Raw genomic sequence first — 23,535 nt, 5'->3', positions numbered from 1 at the left:
ACACAATGAATGACGAAAGTGAGGCTTCCCACCTGTTCGCTAGGGGTCTCATCACACAGCGGAAGCAAAAGAGTGTTACATCACTTCTGCTTTCAGCGCAAAACATGTCATCACTTTCACACCTGCAAATCATGCAGTGTTTTGATTTTTTTTTTTTATAATCCCTGTAAATATTACAGCCTATTCCTGTTTTCTTAGAACTGACAAGCATTTAACCCTTGCAGTGTTAGAGGGATTCACAACACAGTCTGGTGCCAAAGCTACCATTTTGCCTGCAGCCTCAAGTCAACTGCTGAGCTGAGCAACTTCCAATGTTGAAAGGGTGTTTGCCATTAGGTCCTGTGCAGTCTTAACAATCCATATTTGTTGCTAGACCAGCACTATCACTGCTGCTGATAGGAGAGCATGGTTGGCAATAGGGGAGCAGAGATCTCCCCCATCACCTTACCCATAGCCTGCCCACACTTTCTCCAGTTAGTCTAAGGTCCTGGCCACTGACTTGGATGGATGATGGCTCTTAGCACTTGAAGTCCTAACAGCCCTAACCATTTCAAGAATTATTTTTGCATGATGTCAAGGGGATGCAGAAGGAACTACTTTTAAATTAGTTGCCCAGTTATCTTAGACTTCTGCTTTAATTAAATACAATCTGTAAAATGACCCAGCAGCAAAACCCACACCTTGAATGAGAAATTGTATATTTAAAACTCTTATTTCCTGTATTTATCTATTACCAGCATATATCATGCAGCATTTTACAGGTTACACAGAAACCTTGAGCCCCCACATGAGAGGAATTTACATATAAATAACATATAAGTGTATGTAAATTTTTTCTGTTAGCCAGACACTAAATGGAACCAGACTGATCTTGCCAAACTGTATTAGAAAACGAGATGTAAAAATGGGTACACATACCATCTCCTGGGAGAGACTTTGCAGGTCCACATGGTGGGGTCTAAAATGAATTGGGAAAATAGAACAACGTTTGAGAATTTTAAATCACAGATATTCTCTAACTATGTTTATGAAACCTTGGCACAAAAAGGTTGAGTTTCTCCCTACTGGTCTGCTGCGTATGTCTATGTGAGCCGTAAGTGCACTACAACATTCATTTTCCAGCATTAGCTGCCTCTTTCTGATACAAACAAAGCACCCAAACCCTGTGGGATGATACCAAACATAATGGTTGAGGACTGAAAGCAGAGACGTCAACCAATAGAACAATTAACAAGATAATCAGGTTCCTTATTTACCTATTCGAATAGAGAAAAACTACTCCATTAGAGTCAAGGTGGGACAGCGAAATTGTTGCTGTGATTCTATCAGCAGAATATACAAACTTAGAACAGTTTTCTCTCATTAGTCAACAAAGCCAATGGGTTTGCATGCCTTACAGGCAAAAAATAATTGCTTGCAAGAGAACAGCATGATTACTCTGTCCTGTCATCAATGATACCAGCTTCACTAATGGGGAAAAACTAGCTAGGACATTGGTGGAGAGAGAAAAAATGTAGAAGTCACTCAGACATTTATATCTTATTTTATATATTAGGCATGCAATTAGCTTCCTGTATTTAGTTGAAAAAAAAAAACAACTGATTTCAATTTCCTTGTAGACCATTTGTGCAGACAGAGATAGATGGATGTTTATTCATTATTAAAAAAATAATAATTTGTTAACATTGTACAGCAGGCTCATCCACTATAACAGTCCAGGTGGAAGGAAATTGGACACTTCTCTACAGATAAATACTGTTTTGCTATACTATCTACTAGTTTTCATCAATTACATTTTGCGGAGAATGGAAATCTGATTTAACATGCAGGCTATTCCATCACTGAGATTGTGCTCTATAATTTGCTACATAAGAATTAAAATGAAATCAGCAGACTATTGTAATACAGTTTCCGGATATGGACACACATACCATTATAAACACGGCAGCAAGCATGCTTATCTATCCATTTTTCATTGCTCCAATAGAATAGTGCGATCGTGTTTAATCTGCTTTAAAAAGGGACCCTACTGCTATATTAAACAAGCAAACCAAAGCAAAAAAGTATAAAGTTATCTCCCCTTTTGCCAACATCAGACAATGCTGCTCAATACCTGAGAAATGGATCTACAACTTCTACTGGTAAACAGACACTTCCAGAGTATTGAACTCCTGGTCACTCTCAGCTTCCACTCGTTTCTCCTGCTGACCTCTATGTTGTTAGTAGTGACAGTAGTGGTGTGGAGGGCAGTAGGTAGAACACAAAGATGGACACTTCTGGAAGTGTCTGTTCCAAAGTTTACTTCAGGAACCATTTTCATGACAACACAGCATTTGGAGGAGTGAGCAGCTGGAGATGTACAGTATGTATGCACACTCTTATTTTACAGGAATAGCTTAAAGGATAAGTTTACCTTTGGAAACATGTTACATGTTCCACCCATTTTTAGGGTGGAACATGTAACATGTTCCCATAGCCACAGCCCCCTCCACCCATCCCTCTGACAGTACGGAGAGAAGTATCCATGTACTATCAAATTTGAAAACCGTGTGGCCGTGCGGCCTCCTTGTAAAAATAGCAGTTGCCTGGCTTTGATACTTCGGCTTCGATACTTTGGAATACATGGTTCCTAATAAAACCGTTACAAATATGGCTTTGCTAATCTCCAGCTACATAATGGGTGACATTTACTAAAACTGAAGAGTGCGCAATCTCGTGCAACTTTGCATAGAAACCAGGTTTTTTTTTTCAAAACTATTTTCATTTAACATTCCAACTTTCTGGCTTTAAGAAATACTTAAAATGTTACTAAACCCAGGACCCTGCATTCACTATATCTGGTCTCCCACAGTACACAGAACATGCAAGTGCAATTATTTTAGTAAATATAAACTGCTAAATACCTTTTCTCAACAGCAGTTAGAGCAGTCATGTGACTTCTATCAGTGTTCAGCAGAGCACTGGTTACAGCTTGTAGGAGGAGTTTTCTTTCTGCTCTAAGAGGATGCAAAACCCCTGACCTCTATCTACACAGTGCTGATTGGAAGAGTGCATGTGATCAGCACAGGGCCAATTACATGCACTCTCCCAAGAAAAAAAAAAAACACTCTAGCAATACACACTAAGCTGAGCATGTGCAGAATGGCTATGGTTCAGTCTGTCTTATCAGGAGATAAGACGTGGACATTTGAACAAGAGGAGGAGCAGAGAAGACAGGGTCAAATGGCTTTTTTACACAATGCAGAGGATATACCTCTTAGGTTCCACAATGAGTATAACAAGCATGCTTTATTGCATATACATACTGATTTTACAGTTGTGGGTTTAGTAACACTTTGCAAAAACCGTTGCAATTGACTACAGTTTTCTTTCTTTTTAATTTTTTTTAGATCAAGCAGTGGAAAAAAAAAATGGAATCACTCAATTTGGAGTAAAATATTATGGCATCACCATGTACTTTGCAGTTCTAAAACAAACATCTGCACCAGATTACATCTGCTAATTAGTCTGTAGTTAAAAAAAAAAAAGAGTGCTTGCACACCTTGGTGAGCTGTTACACCAAGCTGAAAGCAATATGCCTTGAAAACAGAAAATGTACAACAAAACAAATGAGGAACAAATGTGCAGAAATTGGAGTCAATGTCTGTGACAGTACTGTAAGGCTTGTCTAAAGGAAATGGAATTTACATACAGAAAAGGCAAACGAAAACCATTACTAACACCTAAACAGAAAAAAACAAGGCTACAGTGGGCTAAAGAAAAGCAATCATGGACTCTGGATGACTGGATGAAAGTGATATTCAGTGATAAATCATGAATCTGCATTGGGCAGGGTGATGATACTGGAACTTTTGTTTGGTGCCGTTCCAATGAAATGGTTAAAGACAGTTGCCTGTGTAGTATATTGTGTGCAATGTATATGTATTGAAGACATTGAAACACATACTGTTCATTTTTGGATAGGCCAGTGATAAGACCACTTTACACACCAAAAGGACACCTTAGTTAACATACTAAGGTGTCCTTTTGGTGTGTAAAGTGGAACAAACAAAGGGGACATTAACATATGTATGCAGGAGGTAATTATCTTCCCTTTGTTGTGTTGGGTTAACCTGTTTTGGGTAAATATATGGAGAGTCAGGGGAAGTTTAAGAGCAGGTTAGTTGCAAAGAGATTGGGAAAAGTCTTAAATATTCATGATGTGCTTGTTTATGGTGAAGAGAGCAGATTTGCCATAAACAAGACAAGTAGTATCTATTTAACTTTTTAATTAAAAGCTATGCACACAGCTATTCTAGGTCTAGACACATAAAATCAAACATGCTACTAAAAGTGGCCAATCAGAGTGCTTGGCATTGTACTGAATAGGGAAAATGTGTATATTAACACAGGACACAGAACACAGGATGGAATACAAAGATAGCAGAGCACAAGTGAGGATACCTGGGCAGAGCATAAGGGATTGCTGCGATGTGATGTGAAGCTTCATAATAATAAAACAGCTTGAAGAAAACATGAACATTTCCACATGATATGGGGTTGCATGTCAGGTAAATGTACGGAGGAGATGACAGTCAATAAATCTTCAATAAATGCACAAGTTTATATTGAGATTTTGAACACTTTCTGTATTCCATCATTTGAAAGGATGTTTGGTGATGAGGACATTCTTTTTTTTTTTTTTTTTTTTTTTTTAATTTAAATATTTATTAAATTTTTCATGTTAATACAAAAACCCAAAAAGGGAAATAATTCTCATACAAATAAACATTTATTACATTTCTACCTTTCCCTTTCTAAAAACTCTTTTCTTTCCCGTCCCACTACCCCCCCCCCCTCCCGCCCCTCTTCCCCCCTCCTCCCCCTCTGCAGACTCTAGCCCATTCTAATCTCTTGAGGCTTATTAATTTTTTGTTAACATCCTAGTTCATATTGTCCTATATTTCTCTTTCAATCCTGCTCTTTCCCACTTTTCCCATCTCCTGAAATAAACTCTCATCCTATCTTCCTGCATATGGTATGATCTTTCCATTCTACCTATCTGGTTTACTCTATTAATCCAGTCTACCTCCTTCGGTACCTCAGCTTTCCGCCAAAACTTGGGTATCAACCCTTTCGCTGCATTCAAGAGGTACCAAATACCTGAATCTTTATATTTATTTACAGACATCTCCACATTGTGTAGGAGGCACGTCGTTGGGTCTAACCCTATGTCAATTTCAGTTATTTCTTCAATCAACTTGACTATTATCTTCCAAAACGCCTGGATTTTCGGACATTCCCACCATATGTGAAACACCGTGCCTATCTCTCCACATCCTCTCCAGCACATAGTGATGAGGACATTCTATCATTTTTCAGGATGATCATGTATCCTGCCATAGGGCAAAAGCCATGAAAACTTTCCTTCAAGAAAGACATAGAATGTCAATGGCATGGCCTGCAAATATTCCAGACCTCAATCCAATTGAAAATCTGTGGTGGAAATGAAAGAAAATGGTCCATGACAAGGCTCCAACCTGCAAAGCTTATCTGACAACTGCAATAAGAGAAAGTTGGATTGATGAAGAATACTGTCGATAGTTAAATCCATGCCTCAGAGAGTTCAAGCTGTTATAAAAACCAGAGGTGGTGCAACAAAGTACTAGTGGTGTACTGCAGTGTTTTTTTTCCCCATGATTCCATAATATTTACTGCAGAATTGAATGATTCCATATTTTTTTCCTCTGCTTCATCTGCAGAGACAGTTGCAACTGACTACAGATCCCCCTTTTTTATTTATTTATTTATTTAGTGTCTCTTAAAGCCAGAAGGTTGGAATGTTAAATGAAGATAGTTTTGAGGCATGTCTGTGATTTAGTTTTTTTTCTACACAATTAAACAATTGACTGAACATTTTCCAAGAGTGGTGATGTCATACTTTTTACCAGGGGTTGTATGCAACATGGACACAGGTAAAGGGAATGGAACTGCCCTCAGCAAGAGAAAGTACCAATGTGGACTTTTGGCAGAGCTCAAAAACACAAATATAACTACTATTCTACTTCTGTTTTAAGTATACATCCTAAATTATAGCAGATATAGAGAATCTTTTTATATCTGCAAACACTCTGAAATAAAAAGTTAACAGTGCACTCTGTCAATGCATGCAGCTATGCAGCTTGTGGACTTTTCAGAAGGTCTCTCAGGCAGAATGAATGAACTGGGATTCTTTATGACCTCTTGGTTTCAGCTATGCTGGCTGAAGAGCACAGAGGTCATGGGCTTTCCACACTTCCCTCTAAGTATCTCAGTATGCCCCTACATATGCAGAGGGGCAGAGACCATTATTACACAACACTGTGTCGCTTCCCCCAGTCCTGTACTCTCTTTAATATTGGCTGACAGATTCATGGCAAAGAATAAAAAACATTTTCCTTCAAAGAAATCTTGTTAGAAAAAAAAAGAATACTACATTTTTTTTTTCTAGTCTAAACTGTTAGTAACGGGATAGGGGTGATTTCTGCATTACCAACTTTACTTCTCACGTCTAATGCCACGATCACCAATTATAAAATTATATATGACACATATCATGCCTCAAAGCTTAGGGTTTTATTATGGTTTTCTATTGTTCTATAGCTTTGTTTTGGCCTGCATCTAATGGTCAAACTACACTACCCTTTGTTACTGCATAAACCGGTTTAGCAGTGTTTTGAGCCCTGCAAATCTTCCATTCTTCTATGATCCCTCATTATGAAAAGGAAAGAGGTGCACCCCGAGAACCCCTGATGCCATTTTGAGTACTGCATGTGGAGATTAATATGCATCCATTTGCCTTTTTGTGGTAGCATCATTGCTGAGCACATTAACTTTTATATATACATAGCATTTGCCAAGACGTGTGCATACATTATTAGAGAACAGAAGGCTTTAGCTGCGTGCCAAGCTGCACACAGGCCACAGGGTAATGTGTGGCAAGGACAGAATAACATGAACAAAATAAACTGAAAATACACATCAAATATTGGCTCAGAGGTAATCATTACTTTTACATGTGTCCCCTAATGCTTCCTGCATTTAAAATGCTTTGGTAGAATTTGATTTCTTTTTTTTTTTTAGATTATAATTTTTTATTTCAAAAAGTTCTCACTGAACAAACACCGTAAGCAAAAAAAAAACAAAGCACAACCTTCACAATTTACAGTTACTCACATATTTGAGAGTTTTTTTGGTTTTTTTTAAGTAAGAAGGATAAAGGAAGGACAGAAACAAAGAAGGGAAGGGAAACACATTTTGCACAAATCCCACTAAAAGACAGGTTTTAGTTAGGTTACTCCATCAAAATACATAATGAGAAAAAAAAAAGAAAAAAAAACAGGCAGCACAGTGACCTAAATAAATCAAGAGAAGTCTTGGAGAAGATGAGAGCTATAGTAAAAAAAAAAAATCATGCTGGAGAACCAGGTCTTTTTAAATTGCTCCTCTCTATTATAGAGGTAAGCCATCAAGTGTTCCATTTTCATAATTTCATTAATCCGGGTAAACCGCTGGGTCAAATTTGGTGAGGCAGTCTGCTTCCAAAGACTAGGAATGGTGGCCCTAGCTGCATTTATCAGGTGAATTAATAATGTTTTCTTATAATTTTCAATTGAAAAAAGGGGTTACCTGCAACAGATAAGCTAAAGGGGCATTGTCCAGATTGACTTCTGTAAACTTATAGCATACTATTTGGACTGAAGACCAGAAAGATGTAAGGACAGGACAGTCCCAGAAAATGTGTAGGAGCGTTCCTCTGTGTTTTTCAGAGCGCCAACACACAGGAGAGACATGGGGAGGTCATTCTATTCAAAAGACTTGGGGCCCAGTACTATCTAGTGAGTAATTTATAGCCTGCTTTCTGAATTTTATTCTACACCTTATCCATTGATGAGCTCATCAACCCAAAATCCAAAGACAAGACCAAAAGTTTTTTATGTATTTAGGTTCGTTCTGATCTAGCTAAACACTTACAGCATTCACAAAGGCCTTAGCTTCGTCTTGTTTGCAGATATAAGGACTTTCTTGTACTGTGGTATTAGTGCTAAGGAATAAAACCAAAAAAATGAATTTTAACAAAACACAGATACATGACAAATTATATGCCAATAGTAAGTATTGATTATATGGCCACCACATACTACCTTACAATAAGCATCAAAGTGGACTCAATATGTTTTGTTCATGCACAATGAGTAATTGCAACACTTACGAATATATATATATATATATATATATAGATATATAGATATCACCTCTCAGAGATCGCAGTACTGCTACTGACAATGTTAACAGTTTTTCTGATCCCATAGTTTGAACAAATATACCATGGGTGTATAATGCCATGTGTCATGAATGTATTCATTCACACTTGTAAAGGTGTTAAGGTTCACATTCACTTTGATATTACAGTTGGAAACGCATCAGAATAGCTGTACTTGTTGTGCACTTAATTAAAAAACGTAATTGCTTAAAAGTGGAATTCAAAACAGTTGCTCAAAAAAGTGGAACAGAAAAAAAAAATGAGAACAGCAGCCATCCTATTCTCCGATGGATGCAGTTTACTGTACATAGCCTATATTCATTCATCCAGGATACTACACACAGCGCTCTTGTTCCGGTGCTGTGTCTAAGAGTTCCAACTCTCATACAGTCCGGAGATCATGCCTTGTAGCCACCCCCTATCCATTCACAAAAAAGCTTAGAATCTGTTCACAGAATACAAGACATTATGTGAATGGATGAGGGCAGACCCTGTCATTTACCCACAAAACGTCTAGTATCCAAATTTAAAAAAAAAGGCACAATAGTTATCGGTCTTGATTGTGTCTTTATTCCAGTCTGTGAATTCAAGTGAAAATTGCTATGATGAAGAAAAATGTGATGCAATATAATTTACTGTAAGTTAGATAATAGCTTGAAGAAACTGATGACATTCCCAAGTCCCAGTTAAGATATAATTACACATTATTCTCTTAATATGAGAGTTAATTATTCTCCCTGGTAGCTCTTAGACATTTTAGTAAAGGTAAAGTATCTCACTGCCTCCTAGATAATCTTACTAATCCATTACAGCTTGGTAATAAGAAATGATACTGTGCTTATTTAATGGTATAAAAGTTTCCTTATCCTGTTATATTATGAAGTTCAGGAGTCATTGTACAAATTGTAAGATCTTTACCAGAAAGAAAAAAATATTGCAAAGAAAAAGCAACATTTTACCTCTGTAATGGAAACAGAGCAGACATTTTTGTTTAATAACTGAATCCTGTTTACAGCTTTAAGAAAAAAATTCAGATGGGTTAACAGACTGTGGTGTTATTCCTGTTTGAGTGTCATATCAAAAATCTTGAATGTCTCCTTTCATTAACGGGGACAACTACAGTTAGGTCCATATATATTTGGACATAGGCACAATTTTAAATTTTTCAGGTATTTAACAAAACATATTGAAGCTATAGTTATATAAAGGATATGGGCTGAAAGTGCACATTCTCAGGTTTAATTTGAGGGTATGTACATCCAAATTGGAAGAAGGGTTTAGGAATTACAGTTCTTGAGTAGCCATCCCCTCTTTTTCAAGGGACCAAAAGTAATTGGACAATTGAATCAAAAGCTGTTTCATGGCCAGGTGTGGGCTACTCCTTTTGTTATTTCTTCATCAATTAAGCAGGTAAAAGGTCTGAAGTTGATTCTAAGCATGGTATTTGCATTTGGAATTTATTGCTTTGAACCTACATCATGAGTTCAAAGGAGCTGTCCATGCAAGTGAAACAGGCCATTGTAAAGCTTAAAAAACAAAACAAATCTATCAGAGAGATAGCAGCAACATTAGGAGTGGTCAAATCAACAGTTTGGTACATTCTGAGGAAAGAAGAACACACTGGTGAGCTCAGCAACATAAAAAGGCATGGACATCCACAGAAGACAACAGTGGTGGATGATCGCATGATCCTCTCTATGGTAAAGAAAAACCCATTCACAACATCCAGACAAATGAAGGACACTCTCCAGGAGGTGGGCGTATCATTGTCAAAGTCTACAATTAAGAGAAGACTTTAGGAGAGCAAATACAGAGGGTTCACCACAAGGTGTAAACCATTCATAAGCCTGAAGAATAGAAAAGACAGAAGATTAGACTTTGCCAAAAAACATCTAAAAAAGCCGGACCAGTTCTGGAAAAGCATTCTTTGGACGGATGAAGCTAAGATTAATCTGTACCAGAATGACAGGAAGAAAAAAGTGTGGAAAAGGCTTGGAACAGCTCATGATCCAAAGCACACAACGTCATCTGTAAACCATGGTGGAGGCAGTGTGATGGCATGGGCATGCATGGCTTCCAGTGACACTGGGGCATTGGTGTTTATTGATGATGTGACAGAAAACAGAAGCAGCCGGATTAATTCTGCAGTGTTTAGCGCTATACTGTCAGCCCAGATTCAGCCAAATGCAGCAAAGTTGATTGGACGGCACTTCACTGTACACATGGACAATGATCCAAAACACACTGCTAAAGCAACCCAGGAGCTTTTGAAGGAAAAGAAGTGGAATATTCTGCAATGGCGGAGTCAATCACCTGATCTCAACCCAACTGAGAATGCATTTCACTTGCTGAAGGCAAAACTAAAGGCAGAAAGAGCCACAAACCAAGAACTGAAGACAGCTGCAGTTAGAGCCTGGCAAAGCATCAGGAAGGAGAAAATCCAGTGTATGGTAATGTCCATGGGTTCCAAACTTCAGGCAGTCATTACCAATAAAGGATTCTCAACAAATATTAAAAATGAACATTTTATGATTATATTCATTTGTCCAATTACTTTTGGTCCCTTGAAAAAGGGGGGGGGGTGGCTACTCTTAAGAGCTGTAATTCCTAAACCCTTCCTCCAATTTGGATGTACATACCCTCAAATTAAACCTGAGAGTGTACACTTTCAGCCCATATCAATTCTATAAATATAGCTTGAATATGTTTTGGTAAATACCTGAAAAAAACTAAAATTGTGCCTGTGTCCAAATATATATGGACCTAACTGTATGAGAGAATTACAATTTGTAGATAAAGCACATCTTCCTTGCAGGGTCACATACAGCATATAAAGCAGGGACACATATAAAGCAGGTTCTAACCTCTCACCACTCTCCTAAAATCTAAAAAAAAAAAAAAAAAAAGTTTGCTTTAAGGCAGATTTAAAAAAAAAAAATGTATCAATGCTTTTAATTTAAATATTGCAAAGAAACAGCAAAGTTTTACCTCTGTAATGGAAACAGGGCAGAATTTTTTGTTTAAAAACTATGAATCCTGTTTACAGCTTTTAAGAAACAAATTCAGATGGGTGAACAGATTATTATGCCATTATGTCTGTTCTTAGATCTTTTTTCTAATGACTCATTTTTGTTCCTGCATAGCTTCTAGGCAGACAGCTCAGATGCATGCAATGTTACTGATTAGATATGAGAAAAATCCAATCTACCTGATAGCGCCTCATATGATGACAGTGCAAACGTACCCATACACACACTAAAATGATCTTTATTTTTCATTCTCCCATTCTCTGCAAGAGTTCTAAATTAAAGAATGTCTAAAGCCTAAACTTTTTTCCTAATTTTGGGTAGAGTAGAGGTAGGTTAAAACTCCTTTTTCACTCTGTCATCTGTGTCTCATTAGGAAGATTTCCCTTCACTTCCTGACGTGAAAACTTAACAGGACGTAAGATTGAGTGGCAAATCAAAAATCTTGAATGTCTCCTTTTATTAACGGAGACAACTATGAGAGAATTAGATTTTGTGGATAAAGCAGATCTCCCTTGCAGGGACACAGACAGCAGTAAAATCCTGACAGTGGTTCTAACTTCTCACTCCTCTTCTAAAATCTAAAAAAAGTTTTGATTTTAGGTATATTTTTACCAAAAAATTGTAACAATGCTTTTAAAAGTTAAATAACTGAATCCCCAACCAACCCATGATTTTCCTTCTAATACCTTCTCTTCACAGTGAACAGAAAGCGGTGTATTTCTGTAAAGCTGAACACTGGGGAAAGTAAATCCCTGATTTCCTGTAGTGACCGTAGGTGGCGATCCCTGCTTTAAATCAATCATGGAATTCTATTATGAACCTTTTCAGTCCCACTCATAAAAAAGGTTTGTATGTAGTCGGAATGGAGAAATAAATAAATGTGACTTGCTGCAGCAGGTTCCATGAGGAATGAATGAGTAACAAACCAGGCTGCTGTGTGGGCATTGTGATATTGGGAAAATTTCCGATATAAACAAAATATAGCCTGCAATCAAAAGAATTCTGCCAGGATAGGGATATGGGTGCTGCTATTGCCCACTTGTTCTTGAAGGTGCATGCTCTATGCCAGTCATGCTAATCCTGGGCCAGCACAAGGAAGGGGGTGGGCAGGAGGGGCAGCTGTCCAAAGGAGCAGCAGTTTCATGTGAGGAAGGGGGGGGGGCAGTCTGTGCACTGTTCTCAGAGGGACCCAGGTTTCGTTTTTCTAAAATACAAATATCCTGGGGTGTCCGTTGCATCTCAGTGCCGGCTGCACACAAATTATGTACAGCGGTGCCCAGTACTTCATTCCAGGGTCCTTCTGATAGCAGTGCACAGACTGGCTAAGCGCACACTATTTTAACAAAGTGGGAGTGGAGGACTCCTTTAGCCAATAGGTCTACAGAGGTCTCTCTATACCTCCATCTTCTTACCATTGTCTATGGATGAAGCTGCTGTCTATAGGGGAGTGGTGGACTAGTGGGACCATTCACAAAACGCAGTGCAGCTCACGCATGCAAAATATAAAGCCAGCTGACTTCCCATAGTAAAGATGTCAACACCAGAAAACCAAAGAGCAGTGAAGAAACCATCTGGTTGAGGACTCCACTGGATCCCAGGACAGGGAAGTGTCCTTATATTAAAAGTCAGCAGCTGCAGTATTTGTAGCTGCTGACCTTTAATTTTTTTTTTTTTTTTTGAGCCACTGAATATCCTCCAAGTATAAATGTTGCACTGTGTGATGGCTGGAGGGGTACACTGGAATTTTTAACTGATCTCAGACTACCGGGGCCAGCACTGTGACCCAGAGCAGGGCATCTGTAACTAAATAGTGGAGGGGCTGCTGTGATTAAAAGTGGGAGAGGAAAGTTGTTACGGAAGGGGGCACTGACAGAGAGTGATTGATGGGGGCGTGAAGCACTATGGCTGACTGATGGTGGTGACGCTGCGGATGAGGGAGGTGCTCTGGCCAATAGGGGGTGGTGCTGTGGCTGACCCTAAATCCAGGGAATCAAATACCCTACCCCATTAATCTCCAGGTTCCAACAAATACACTGGATGTTCTGTATGACATTTCTGTTTACTTGCTAAACATCAAACACTTGCATACAAGATACAAGAACATTGTCATGCAAATTTAGATTGATCAGAATCTTATGAGAATGTTGAGGACTGTGAAAACCCGACTTGATCTCACCTTAAAGTGTTTGTAACGGCTGAATGTTTTTTTACATTCTATGCATGAAGGTAGAAAACCTTCTGTGTGCAGCAGCTCCCCCAACCCCCTCGACACTTACCTGAGCCTCATCGCGATCCAGCAATGTGAATGACAGCCTCAGCTGCCCCGAGTCTCTGCCTTCTCATTGGCTGAGACAGCAAGCAGGAGCTGTTGGCTCCCGCTGCTGTCAATCACAGCCAGTCAGCCAACGAGGAGAAAGGGGCAGGGCAGCGAGTGCCCCCATAGCAAACTGCTTGCTGTGGGGGCACCTGTCAGACAGGAGGAGCCAGGACAGCCTGTAGGGGCCCGAGAAGAGTAGCATCTGGGCTGCTTTGTGCAAAACCACTGCATACAGTAGGCAAGTATAGAGATGTTTGTTATTTTACAAAAAAAAAAAAAAATTAACCTTTAGAATCACTTTAATATTACATTTATGTTTCACAGGAAAGGATCATTTTTTTTCAGTGTGTATTGTAATGAATTATATGAATAGTGAATATAATCGGCCGCACAAGAGCTTAGTTCTCATAAATGTGCTAAGTTGGCCACTACTGTGTAGATGTATGAATGTTCTGTGCTCTCTTGAACCCACCTCATAGTGCTGCCTTCTCTAGCCTTCTGTTCACACAGTGCCCCTCAGTTGGTTACTCCCTCATTCCCCCCCGCTGCTCCTCAATCATTCCCCCCACCGCTCCTCACTCAGTTGAGGTGGCCTGGCCTCAAGCTCATGAGTGAATTTGGTTTTGATTTAAGGAGGCCTATTTTGTTTTCAAATATTTTCCTTTAACAGCTCTAAAGATTAAAGTAAACTTGCTCTATACTTATAAACACACAGCCACATACCGATGGCATTGCTAATGGCTGGGTTTATTGCATAAAGCCGCTGCAACAAATCTTCTCCTTGACACCACCCACCCTAATGCATTTCATCCATTAGGCAACCAGTAAATGAGTGGCGCTATATAAAAGTGACTAAGACAAATATATTTGTGCCCACACACTGTAAAAATGTGTACAATCCAATTCTTAATGCCACGAACAATAACTGTGCTTCTGACACATGTATGGTGCTCCAATAATAGTATCATAAGAAAGCAAATAGTGCCTCAAGTCCACGTATGATTGTACATTCCAGGGCACAGGTAACAGGGTTTATTTTACACATTAGGGCCTAATCTAGAACTATGATTAAAGGATAAGTTTACCTTTCATAACATGTTACATGTAACAGCTATATTCTGGGTGTAACATGTAATGAATGGAGCAGCCCCTGCTCCCCAGCTCTGACAGTTATTAGGGGATCTTCGCTCCCGACGATCTGTCAAAATTTTACAAAGATTATTTTTTGAAAAAGAAAAAGTCCTGGCAGCCTTAGCAGCTGTCAATTTGTAGTTCTTAATGAACTACCACAGCACTGTGGTAGTTAATGGATTCTTCCTATCAGTATATCTGCTTGGCTGTACATCCCATACGGGAAAGCAGATGTACTGACAGGTCTGCAGGAGAACTGCATGGCACCAACGATCTGCTGATGTTGGGGCAGGAAGTCTTGAGGTGGAGATTTGTTGTAGCGGCTTTATGAAATAAACCCAGCTTTTGGTGAGGCCCTCGGTGTGGCTGGCTGTTTTTTCTGTGGTACACTTGGAATGTAGACAGCTCCTTCCTGGCCAGGCACCCGCCCTACTCTCAGGCCTTAACAGGGAATATTCCCTTGGGAGTGGAGGATCTTTACAAGTGATTGAATCCTACTCCACTTGTTTTACCTGCCCTTTAAAAGACTATAGTGATTCTTGTACTGTAGAGTAAGTTACCCAGAAAAGTAATGTAATGAATACTGAAACATATGGGACACACATCCCAATCTTCAACTTATGCAGCAAGATATTACAATACAGCTTACTTTCTTCCATTCATTTAAGATAAAATCTCATATATGATTTTTCTGTTGCTGGCAAGACAAACAGAGGTGCCTCATATCTTAATATTAATGCATTAAAAGCCTAACAGGGCAGATGTTTGATTTGGAATTTAAAGCAGAAGGAGATATGAAATAATTCATGCCTGGCGAAAAAATAAAATCAAACTGATCCTAATGGAAGCCACTCCATTCTAGGTAATCTTTGATCATAAGAAGTACATGCATCGTGATTGTATGATCAGTACTCACCAGTTGATTTCCCCTCCATCTGACTTTTTGGTTACCAGTGCCTTCCAGTGAGCATGGGTACATTTAATCACATCTATTGCAAAAGCCTGCATGAAAAAAAGCCATTCGTCATAAGGTGCCATCAAAAGCATTTAAACAGCCAAGTACATTTACTTCTATCTTCAAAGTATAATTACTTTCCAGATTATGGAGAGAAGCCATCATTACATTCCAATTATGTTCAATATACAGTCTTACAGCATTGACTATTCAGTAAGGCTGTTATAAATCAAACACTACTTACACAGAGGATACTGGTCTCATCAATAGCTTGGCAGCCATTTCAGAATGTTATTTCAATGGAATCACTTGTCATTTGTACCTATTACTCACACATTCCAACAAACCCTTTTATCTGTTTGCTGTGATGTGGCAGGCACAAAACTTACCTTATTTTTAAATTCTGCATCAAAAGCGAACTGGTTCTCTGGTTTTCCATCAGGAACTTTGTACCGTCTAAACCAGTCGACTGTGGATTCCAAATAATTGGGTTTCAGTCTTCTGACATCTTCAATGTCTAAAGGAACATAACAAAGCCTAGTTATTATAGTAACATAAATCTAATGAGTACAGCCATTACATTTGATTCATGCGAATGTATTGATGCTACGGACTATTATTTAAGGACTCCTGGGGCAGGAAATTAACAAGAAGTGTCTTCCATTGTGTAAAAGAGACTTAACCACTTCCCGTCTGGCCCATGTCTATAACCGGCTGGTCGGGAGTGCTGCCGAAGCGGGTTGCCATTTCTAAATGTCACCTGCAGTCACTGCCTGTGCGCAATCCGTTGCCCAGCAGAACACCGATCGCTGTATGGGACCTCTGTGTGAGGTCCTGATTCATGTGATCACTGATTGGCCAATCAGTGATCACATGAACAGTAGTAAACAAGATGTCACTTCCTGACATCATTGCTTACTACTTGTGAAATCTGTGAATGATCAGAGATCACATGGTACAAGGCTAGGTGGCAGTATGTTAAAAAAAACCAAATAATATAATAATCAAAAAAAAATATAAAAAAACCCATTATTATTATTATTATATATATATATATATATATATTATATTTTGGTTATAAACTAACTTGGGGTTTTTTTTTTAATAAAAAGATAGCTGAATACATTTTGGCCAAAATGTATGAAGAAAGATTATTTATTTGCAAAATTAAAAAAAACACTTTTTTTTTCCCCCAAAATGTTTGGATTTTTTCATTTATATAGCAAGAAAATAAAAATCCCAGTGGTGAATAAATACCAAAGTAAAGTTTTATCTGTCTCAAAAAAATGCTAAACAATTCATATGGGTACAGTGTTGCATGACCGCGCAATTGTCATTCAAAGTGTGATAAAACTGAAAGCTGAAAATTGGCCTGGACAGGAAGGAAGTGAAAGTGTCCGGACTTGAATGATTGTAAAAGGTTATTTTTTTAAAATAACAAACATATCATACTTACCTGTTCTGTGCAATTGCTTTGCATGGAGCATCCCTGAACCTCCTCTTGGGTCCCGAAAGTGTCCCGGCTCCTCCTCCTTTCTTAATGTACCCATAGCTAGCCGCTTTCTATGGGGGCACTCATGCAGGCTTACTCCCAAGCCAGGCTATGCATGTCCATTGACACACACAGCATATCTCAGTCCCCTCCCCCAGGATTTGATCGACAGCAGCAGGAGCCAATGGCCATCACTGCTGTCTGCATGTCCACTGAAGAGAGAGCGAGCTTCTGCTCTCGGGCACAGTGCTGGATCGAGATCTGTCCTAGGTATGTATTTAGGGTGGCTGATCACAGAAGGTTATTTACCTTACTGCAGAGAATGCATTAAGATAAAAACCTTCTGCCTTTACATCCACTTTCATGTTCTTGTTGCCTTTAGAAAAATATTAATTGGGACATTTTTTTCTCACAGCTGAATTAAAAGGGGATAATTAAAGAGGAACTCCAGGCAGATATAAAAAGACACATGAATGCAGATATATGTTATTAATCAAGTTCATTTTTTTAAAATTGCAACTAGACTAACCACCTGAATTTGACTTATTATCAGTATTTTGCAATCCCTTACACAGCAACAGACAGAGAGGGGGGAGGGCAAGATTGGGAGCCCATCATATGTGCTGTATGCAAATGTGCTTAACGCAGAACATGCTGACAGAAGGAGAGAGCAGAGTAAGCATAGAAATGGCCTCATTCTCCTGCTGTTATTTTACTGTTCAAGCAGCAGACTGGAATTGGAAAGAGAACAGTTCCTTCTAACAGAAAAAGGGGTGTCATCTGCCTTTCCATGCTGTGTGATGGGACTGTGTAAATCTCAAAACTGAATGGAGAGAAATACAAATCCTATGCCAGGAAGAACAGCCCTTTTTACATATTTTATCTGTGCAGTTTGGGGTTTCTCTACAGCTCACATTTTAACAATAATTTACCATCATAAAATGTGAAAAATAATGTAAGAAACTGAAGAGTAGAAAACAGTACCTTTGAGCCATCAGCTCCATTCTATAACCTGCTTTAGAGAAATGGCTAACACAACATTGTTGGCTTGCTGGCTGAGCAGACATTCTACTTTTCCTTTGTACAGTGTGTGTATGTGTGTGTGTGTGTGTATATATATGTGTGTGTGTGTGTGTGTGTGTGTGTGTGTATATATACAGTTGCAAGAAAAAGTATGTGAACCCCTTGGGATTACGTGGAGTTTTGAATGAATTGGGCATAAAATGTGCTCTGAATGTCATCTAAGTCACAACAATAGAAGAACACAGTCTGCTGAACATAATACTACACAAACATTAGATGTTGCCATGGTTTAATTGCACATAACATGTAAACATTCACAGTACAGGGAGGAAAAAGTATGTGAACCTTTGGACTTAATAACTGGCTGACCCTCCTTTGGCAGCAATAACCTCAACCAAACGTTTCCTGTAGTTGCAGATCAGACCTGCACAACGATCTGGAGTCATTTTGGATCACTCCCCTTGACAAAACTATTTCAGTGTAGCAATATTCTTGGGATGTCTGGTGTGAATCGCTCTCTTAAGGTCATGCCACAGCATTTCAATCGGGTTGAGGTCAGGACTCTGACTGGGCCACTCCAGAAGGCGTATTCTGTGCTATTGCAGCCATTGTTTTGTTGAATTACTTGTATGCTTTGGGTCATTGTCCTGTTGCATCACCCATCCTCTGCAGAGCTTCAGTTGGCGGACAGATGGTCGTACTTTTTCCTGCAAAATGTCTTGATAAACTCTGGAATTCATTTTCCCATCAATGAAAACAATCCGTCCAGGCCCTGAGGCAGCAAAGCAGCCCCAAACCATGATGCTCCCTCCGCCATGTTTTACAGTGGGGATGAGGTTTTGATGTTGGTGTGCTGTGCCTTTTTTTCTCCACACATAGTGTTGTGTGTTCTTCCCAAACAACTCAATCTTGGTTTCATCTGTCCACAGTATATTTTGCCAGTAGTGCTGTGGAACATCCAGGTGCTCTTTTGCAAACTTCAAACGTGCTGCAATATTCTTTTTGGACAGCAATGGCTTCCTCAGTGGTGTCCTCCCATGTACTCCATTCTTGTTTAATGTTTTCCTTATTGTAGATGTGTCAACAAAAATGTTAGCATGTGCCAGAGATTTCTGTAGGTCTTTAGCTGACACTCTGGGATTCTTCTTTACCCCATGCAGCATTCTGCGCTGTGCTCTTGCAGTCATTTTTACAGGACGACCACGCCTAGGGAGAGTAGCAACAGTGCTAAACTTTCTCCATTTGTAGACAGTCTGTCTTACCGTGGACACATGAACATCAAGGCTTTTGGAGATACTTTTGTAACCCTTTCCAGCTTCATGCAAGTCAACAATTCTTGATCGTAGGTCTTCTGAGAGCTCTTTTCTGCGAGGCATGGTTCACATCAGACAGTGCTTCTTGAAACCAGTAAACCCAAAACAGGTGTGTGTTTTTTAAGGGCAGGACAGCTGTCAGCAACACATCCAAGATCATCACACGGATTGGCGTCAAGGTTGGCTCACTCCTGGCTCCAATTAGCTCTGGGAGAAGTCATTAAGCTAGGGCCTCACATACTTTTTCCTCCCTGCACTGTGAATGTTTACATGTTATGTGCAATTAAACCATGGCAACATCTAATGTTTGTGCAGTATTATGTTCAGCAGACTGTGTTCTTCTATTGTTGTGACTTAGATGACGTTCAGAGCACATTTTATGCCCAATTCATGCAAAACTCCACGTAATCCCAAGGGGTTCACATACTTTTTCTTGCAACTGTATATATATATATATATATATATACATATACACACACACACACATACTCACTCACATATATACATACATACATATACACTCCCATAAATGTGTGCCTTTGATTGCAAACAAGATTTGTTAAGTTGCACACACAAATCAGTATTTTTACCTAACAAATTCATTCAAGACCATGTTGCAAAAATGAATACACCCCAATGAAAGTCTTAAAGTGTTACTAAACCCAGGACCCTGCATTTATTTAATATTTATTACAGGTACTTATATAGCGCCGTCAATTTACGCATCGCTTTACATATATATTGTACATTCACATCAGTCCCTAACCCTCAAGGGGTGTACAATCTAAGGTCCCTAACTCCCATTCATACATTCACATACTAGGGCCAATTTAAACAGGAGCCAATTAACCTACCAGCATGTCTTTGGAGGGTGGGAGGAAACCGGAGTACCCGGAGGAAACCCATGCAGGCACAGGGAGAACATGCAAACTCCAGGCAGGTGGTGCCATGGTTGGGATTCAAACCAATGACCCTAGTACTGCCAGGCGGAAGTGCTAACTATTTAGCCACTGTGCTGCCCAATCTGGTCTCCCACAGTACACAGAACATGGAAATGCAATTATTTTAGTGAATATAAACTACTTAATACCTTTTCTCATCAGCAGTTAGAGCAGTCTTATGACTTCTATCAGTGTCCAGTCGAGCACTGGTTAAAGCTTGTAGGAGGATTTTTCTTTCTGGTCTAGGAGGATGCAGAACCCCTGACCTCTAACGGCAAGTACCGTTCTCCTGGCAACCGCCAACCCAGACATGTCCATCGGATTGCCAGACAGAGAAGTGTGATTCATCACTCCAGAGAACACAACTCCACTGCTCTAGAGTCCAGTGGCTGCGTGTTTTACACCACTGCATCCTATGCTTTGCATTGCACTCGGTCTTGTAAGGCTTGGATGCAGCTGCTCGGCCATGGAAACACATTCCATGACGCTCTCTATGCACTGTTGTGTTAATCTGAATGCCACACAAAGTTTAGAGATCTTTAGCTATTGACTCCGCAGACAGTTGGCGACTTCTGCACACTGGGCACTTCAGAATGCGCTGATCCCACTCTGTCATTTTACATGGCCTACCACTTCATGGCTGAGTTGCTGTTGTTCCCAGTGGCTTCCACTTTGTTATAATACCACTAACAGTTGACCATGGAATATTTAGTAGCAAGGACATTTCACGGATGGACTTATTGCACAGTTGGCAACCTATCACGGTACCACGCTTGAATTCACTGAGCTCCTGAGAGCGACCTATTCTTTCACAAATGTTTGTAGAAGCAGTCAGCATGCCTAGGTGCTTGATTTTATACACCTGTGGCCATGGAGGTGACAAACACCTGAATCCAATGATTTTGAGGGGTGTCCAAATACTTTTGGCAATATATTGTGATAGCTGCTTATACTGGATGAAGTAGTACATTTTTGCTACCATAAACCACAGGACTTCTTGCTGTTGTTAAAGACAGGGGTCACAATGGTTAGTATTTCAAAATCCTGGAAGTTTGGCCGAGTAGGTTCCAACTGGGAAAGTAATTGCTAGTATCAGTAGTTTTGAATGCTTCCAGGATTAATACTAAGAGTGACATTTTCTAGGTTAATTAGTTTTAGATAAACCAGTGGTTTGAACAGATCATATGGATGTTCAGTGGAGGAGTTCCAGAAATTCCAGCTGAAGGGACAATATTTGCTCAAGAATCCCTTAGCACCCTTTGAAAAGTACTGCCTGTTTCAGTGGCTAAATAAAGAGAAAGTATGAACTGGCTATCTCAGTCTATCATCTTCCTAGATTAAGTGAAATGAAAATTGTGGAAATTTGTGCAAATTGCCAATACATTATTACCATGAACGTAAACTGGCAGAAAAAAAAAATCAACAATTTATCTGTATCACTTACCATTGAAATGAGAAGCTTCAGGATCTTCAATATTAATGGCAATAATTTTCCAATCTGTTTCTCCTTCATCGATCAATGCCAAAGTGCCAAGTACTTTAACCTTGATGACCTCCCCTCTTTCACATACCTATTAAATAGAAATCATATATAATCCAGCTTCATTGCAGCAGGTAGTTCCTAATCCAGGTTTATGTGGGGGTATTTATCAAAACCAGCACTAGGAGGGATCAGTTATCGGATACTTCCCTCAGTCTGAGGCTTGGGTACAGGTTGGTCTGTTTAGCGTTGTTATGAGGACGATTATGAGATGAGAGAAGAGAGTTGTTAACAGATATTTCCTTGTCCATTGCTCATGGAACAAAATCTAACCATTTTAGCAATGATGGCTGTTTTTGTGATATATTACCAAAGAGCCCTAGAAACTTTAGACATGCAGCAGAAGATGGTCAAAGATGATAGGCTTGCTATAAGAGATGGTCGGAGACTGCAAACATGTTATACTGTAGGCAGGGGTGGACTGACAACTCATGGGGCCCCCGGGCAATAAGGGATCATGGAGCCCCTGTGTCCTTGCCCAAACTGAAAAAAGCCTATGAAAAAGGTATCAGGGGCATCTCATGGGGCACCCTACTGACCCCGGGGGATCATGGGGCCCCTGTGACCTTGCCCAAACTCAAAAAAGCCTATGAAAAAAGGTACCAGGGGCATCTCATGGGGCCCCCTACTGACCCCGGGCCCTCGGGCAGTGCCCGAGTTTCCAAATGGTCAGTCCGCCCCTGACTGTAGGAGTTGTTGAAAAATGGGAACATGCTTAAGGAGAAAGAGTGTTATATTACACACTACATAAATCTGCAAAAAATCATTGCTATTACAGGGAAATAGAGAAACACATCAACTGCCTGCAGAGGTACCAAGATGCCAAAGGGCCACATGTGGCCCCTAAATTGCAGGTTGTACACTAGGGATCTATGGCCAGCCTAATATTAATCTGGGGCATTTCAAATGAATGTACTTTATACATTTGATTCAGCACTGTTATCCAGCAAGCTATATCTATATATTCAAATTGCTCACATAGCCTTGGGCAATGTAAGTGATAGTGATTAAATGCTTAACATCCGTCTGTATACATTTACAAACATTGCTAAAAGTCTACTTTGCAGTCAAAACAGATTTAAACACAAAAGCCAGGAAAAGGAAAATCACAGTAGTCACAAATATTTATTTAGGAAGTCATGCTATCAAGAATCCTATATTCAGCACGTATCTGACATTTCTATATTTCATACCTTGCTCCCAATGTCACAAATATCGATGGGGTCATTATCTCCTCCAAAACCTGTATTTTCATCAACATGTGATGGATTTTCCCAGGTCTAAAAATAAGAATAATACAAATAAGTGTTGGTTAGTGTTGGTGTAAAGGACTAAAAATGGTTTCTGCATTCTCCATCACCTTCATGATAGAGAAAGATAGAAGCAGCCTATGTCATAATATGAATCTGAAATATTGATGAACTGTATGGGGAAGAGGAATTGACCATAAAGGAGCTCAGTTTTCATTTAAAGATTTACCACATATCACATTTTTTTTTAATAATGTGAGGTG

The 23,535-nt window shown here is 39.5% G+C and overlaps 1 protein-coding gene across 1 annotated transcript in view; it reads right to left on the bottom strand.

Moving 5' to 3' along the window:
- The window catches only part of PPA1 (inorganic pyrophosphatase 1), a 135,405-nt gene that overhangs the window by 4,298 nt on the left and 107,572 nt on the right, over window positions 1-23,535 (bottom strand). The window contains exons 5-10 of the mRNA XM_089686202.1: window positions 23,216-23,302; window positions 21,927-22,053; window positions 16,103-16,230; window positions 15,675-15,760; window positions 7,993-8,062; window positions 919-958 (exon numbers count right to left, since the gene is read on the bottom strand). Of these exons, the coding sequence (XP_089542328.1) occupies window positions 919-958; window positions 7,993-8,062; window positions 15,675-15,760; window positions 16,103-16,230; window positions 21,927-22,053; window positions 23,216-23,302 (538 nt within the window). The remainder of the gene's footprint in view (window positions 1-918; window positions 959-7,992; window positions 8,063-15,674; window positions 15,761-16,102; window positions 16,231-21,926; window positions 22,054-23,215; window positions 23,303-23,535) is intronic.

This window comes from Staurois parvus, unplaced genomic scaffold, assembly GCF_062004578.1.
Source record: "Staurois parvus isolate SC_StPar_1 unplaced genomic scaffold, SC_StPar_1.0 ptg000393l, whole genome shotgun sequence".
Lineage (NCBI taxonomy): Eukaryota > Metazoa > Chordata > Amphibia > Anura > Ranidae > Staurois > Staurois parvus.
This window is presented reverse-complemented; position numbering and strand designations above follow the sequence as displayed.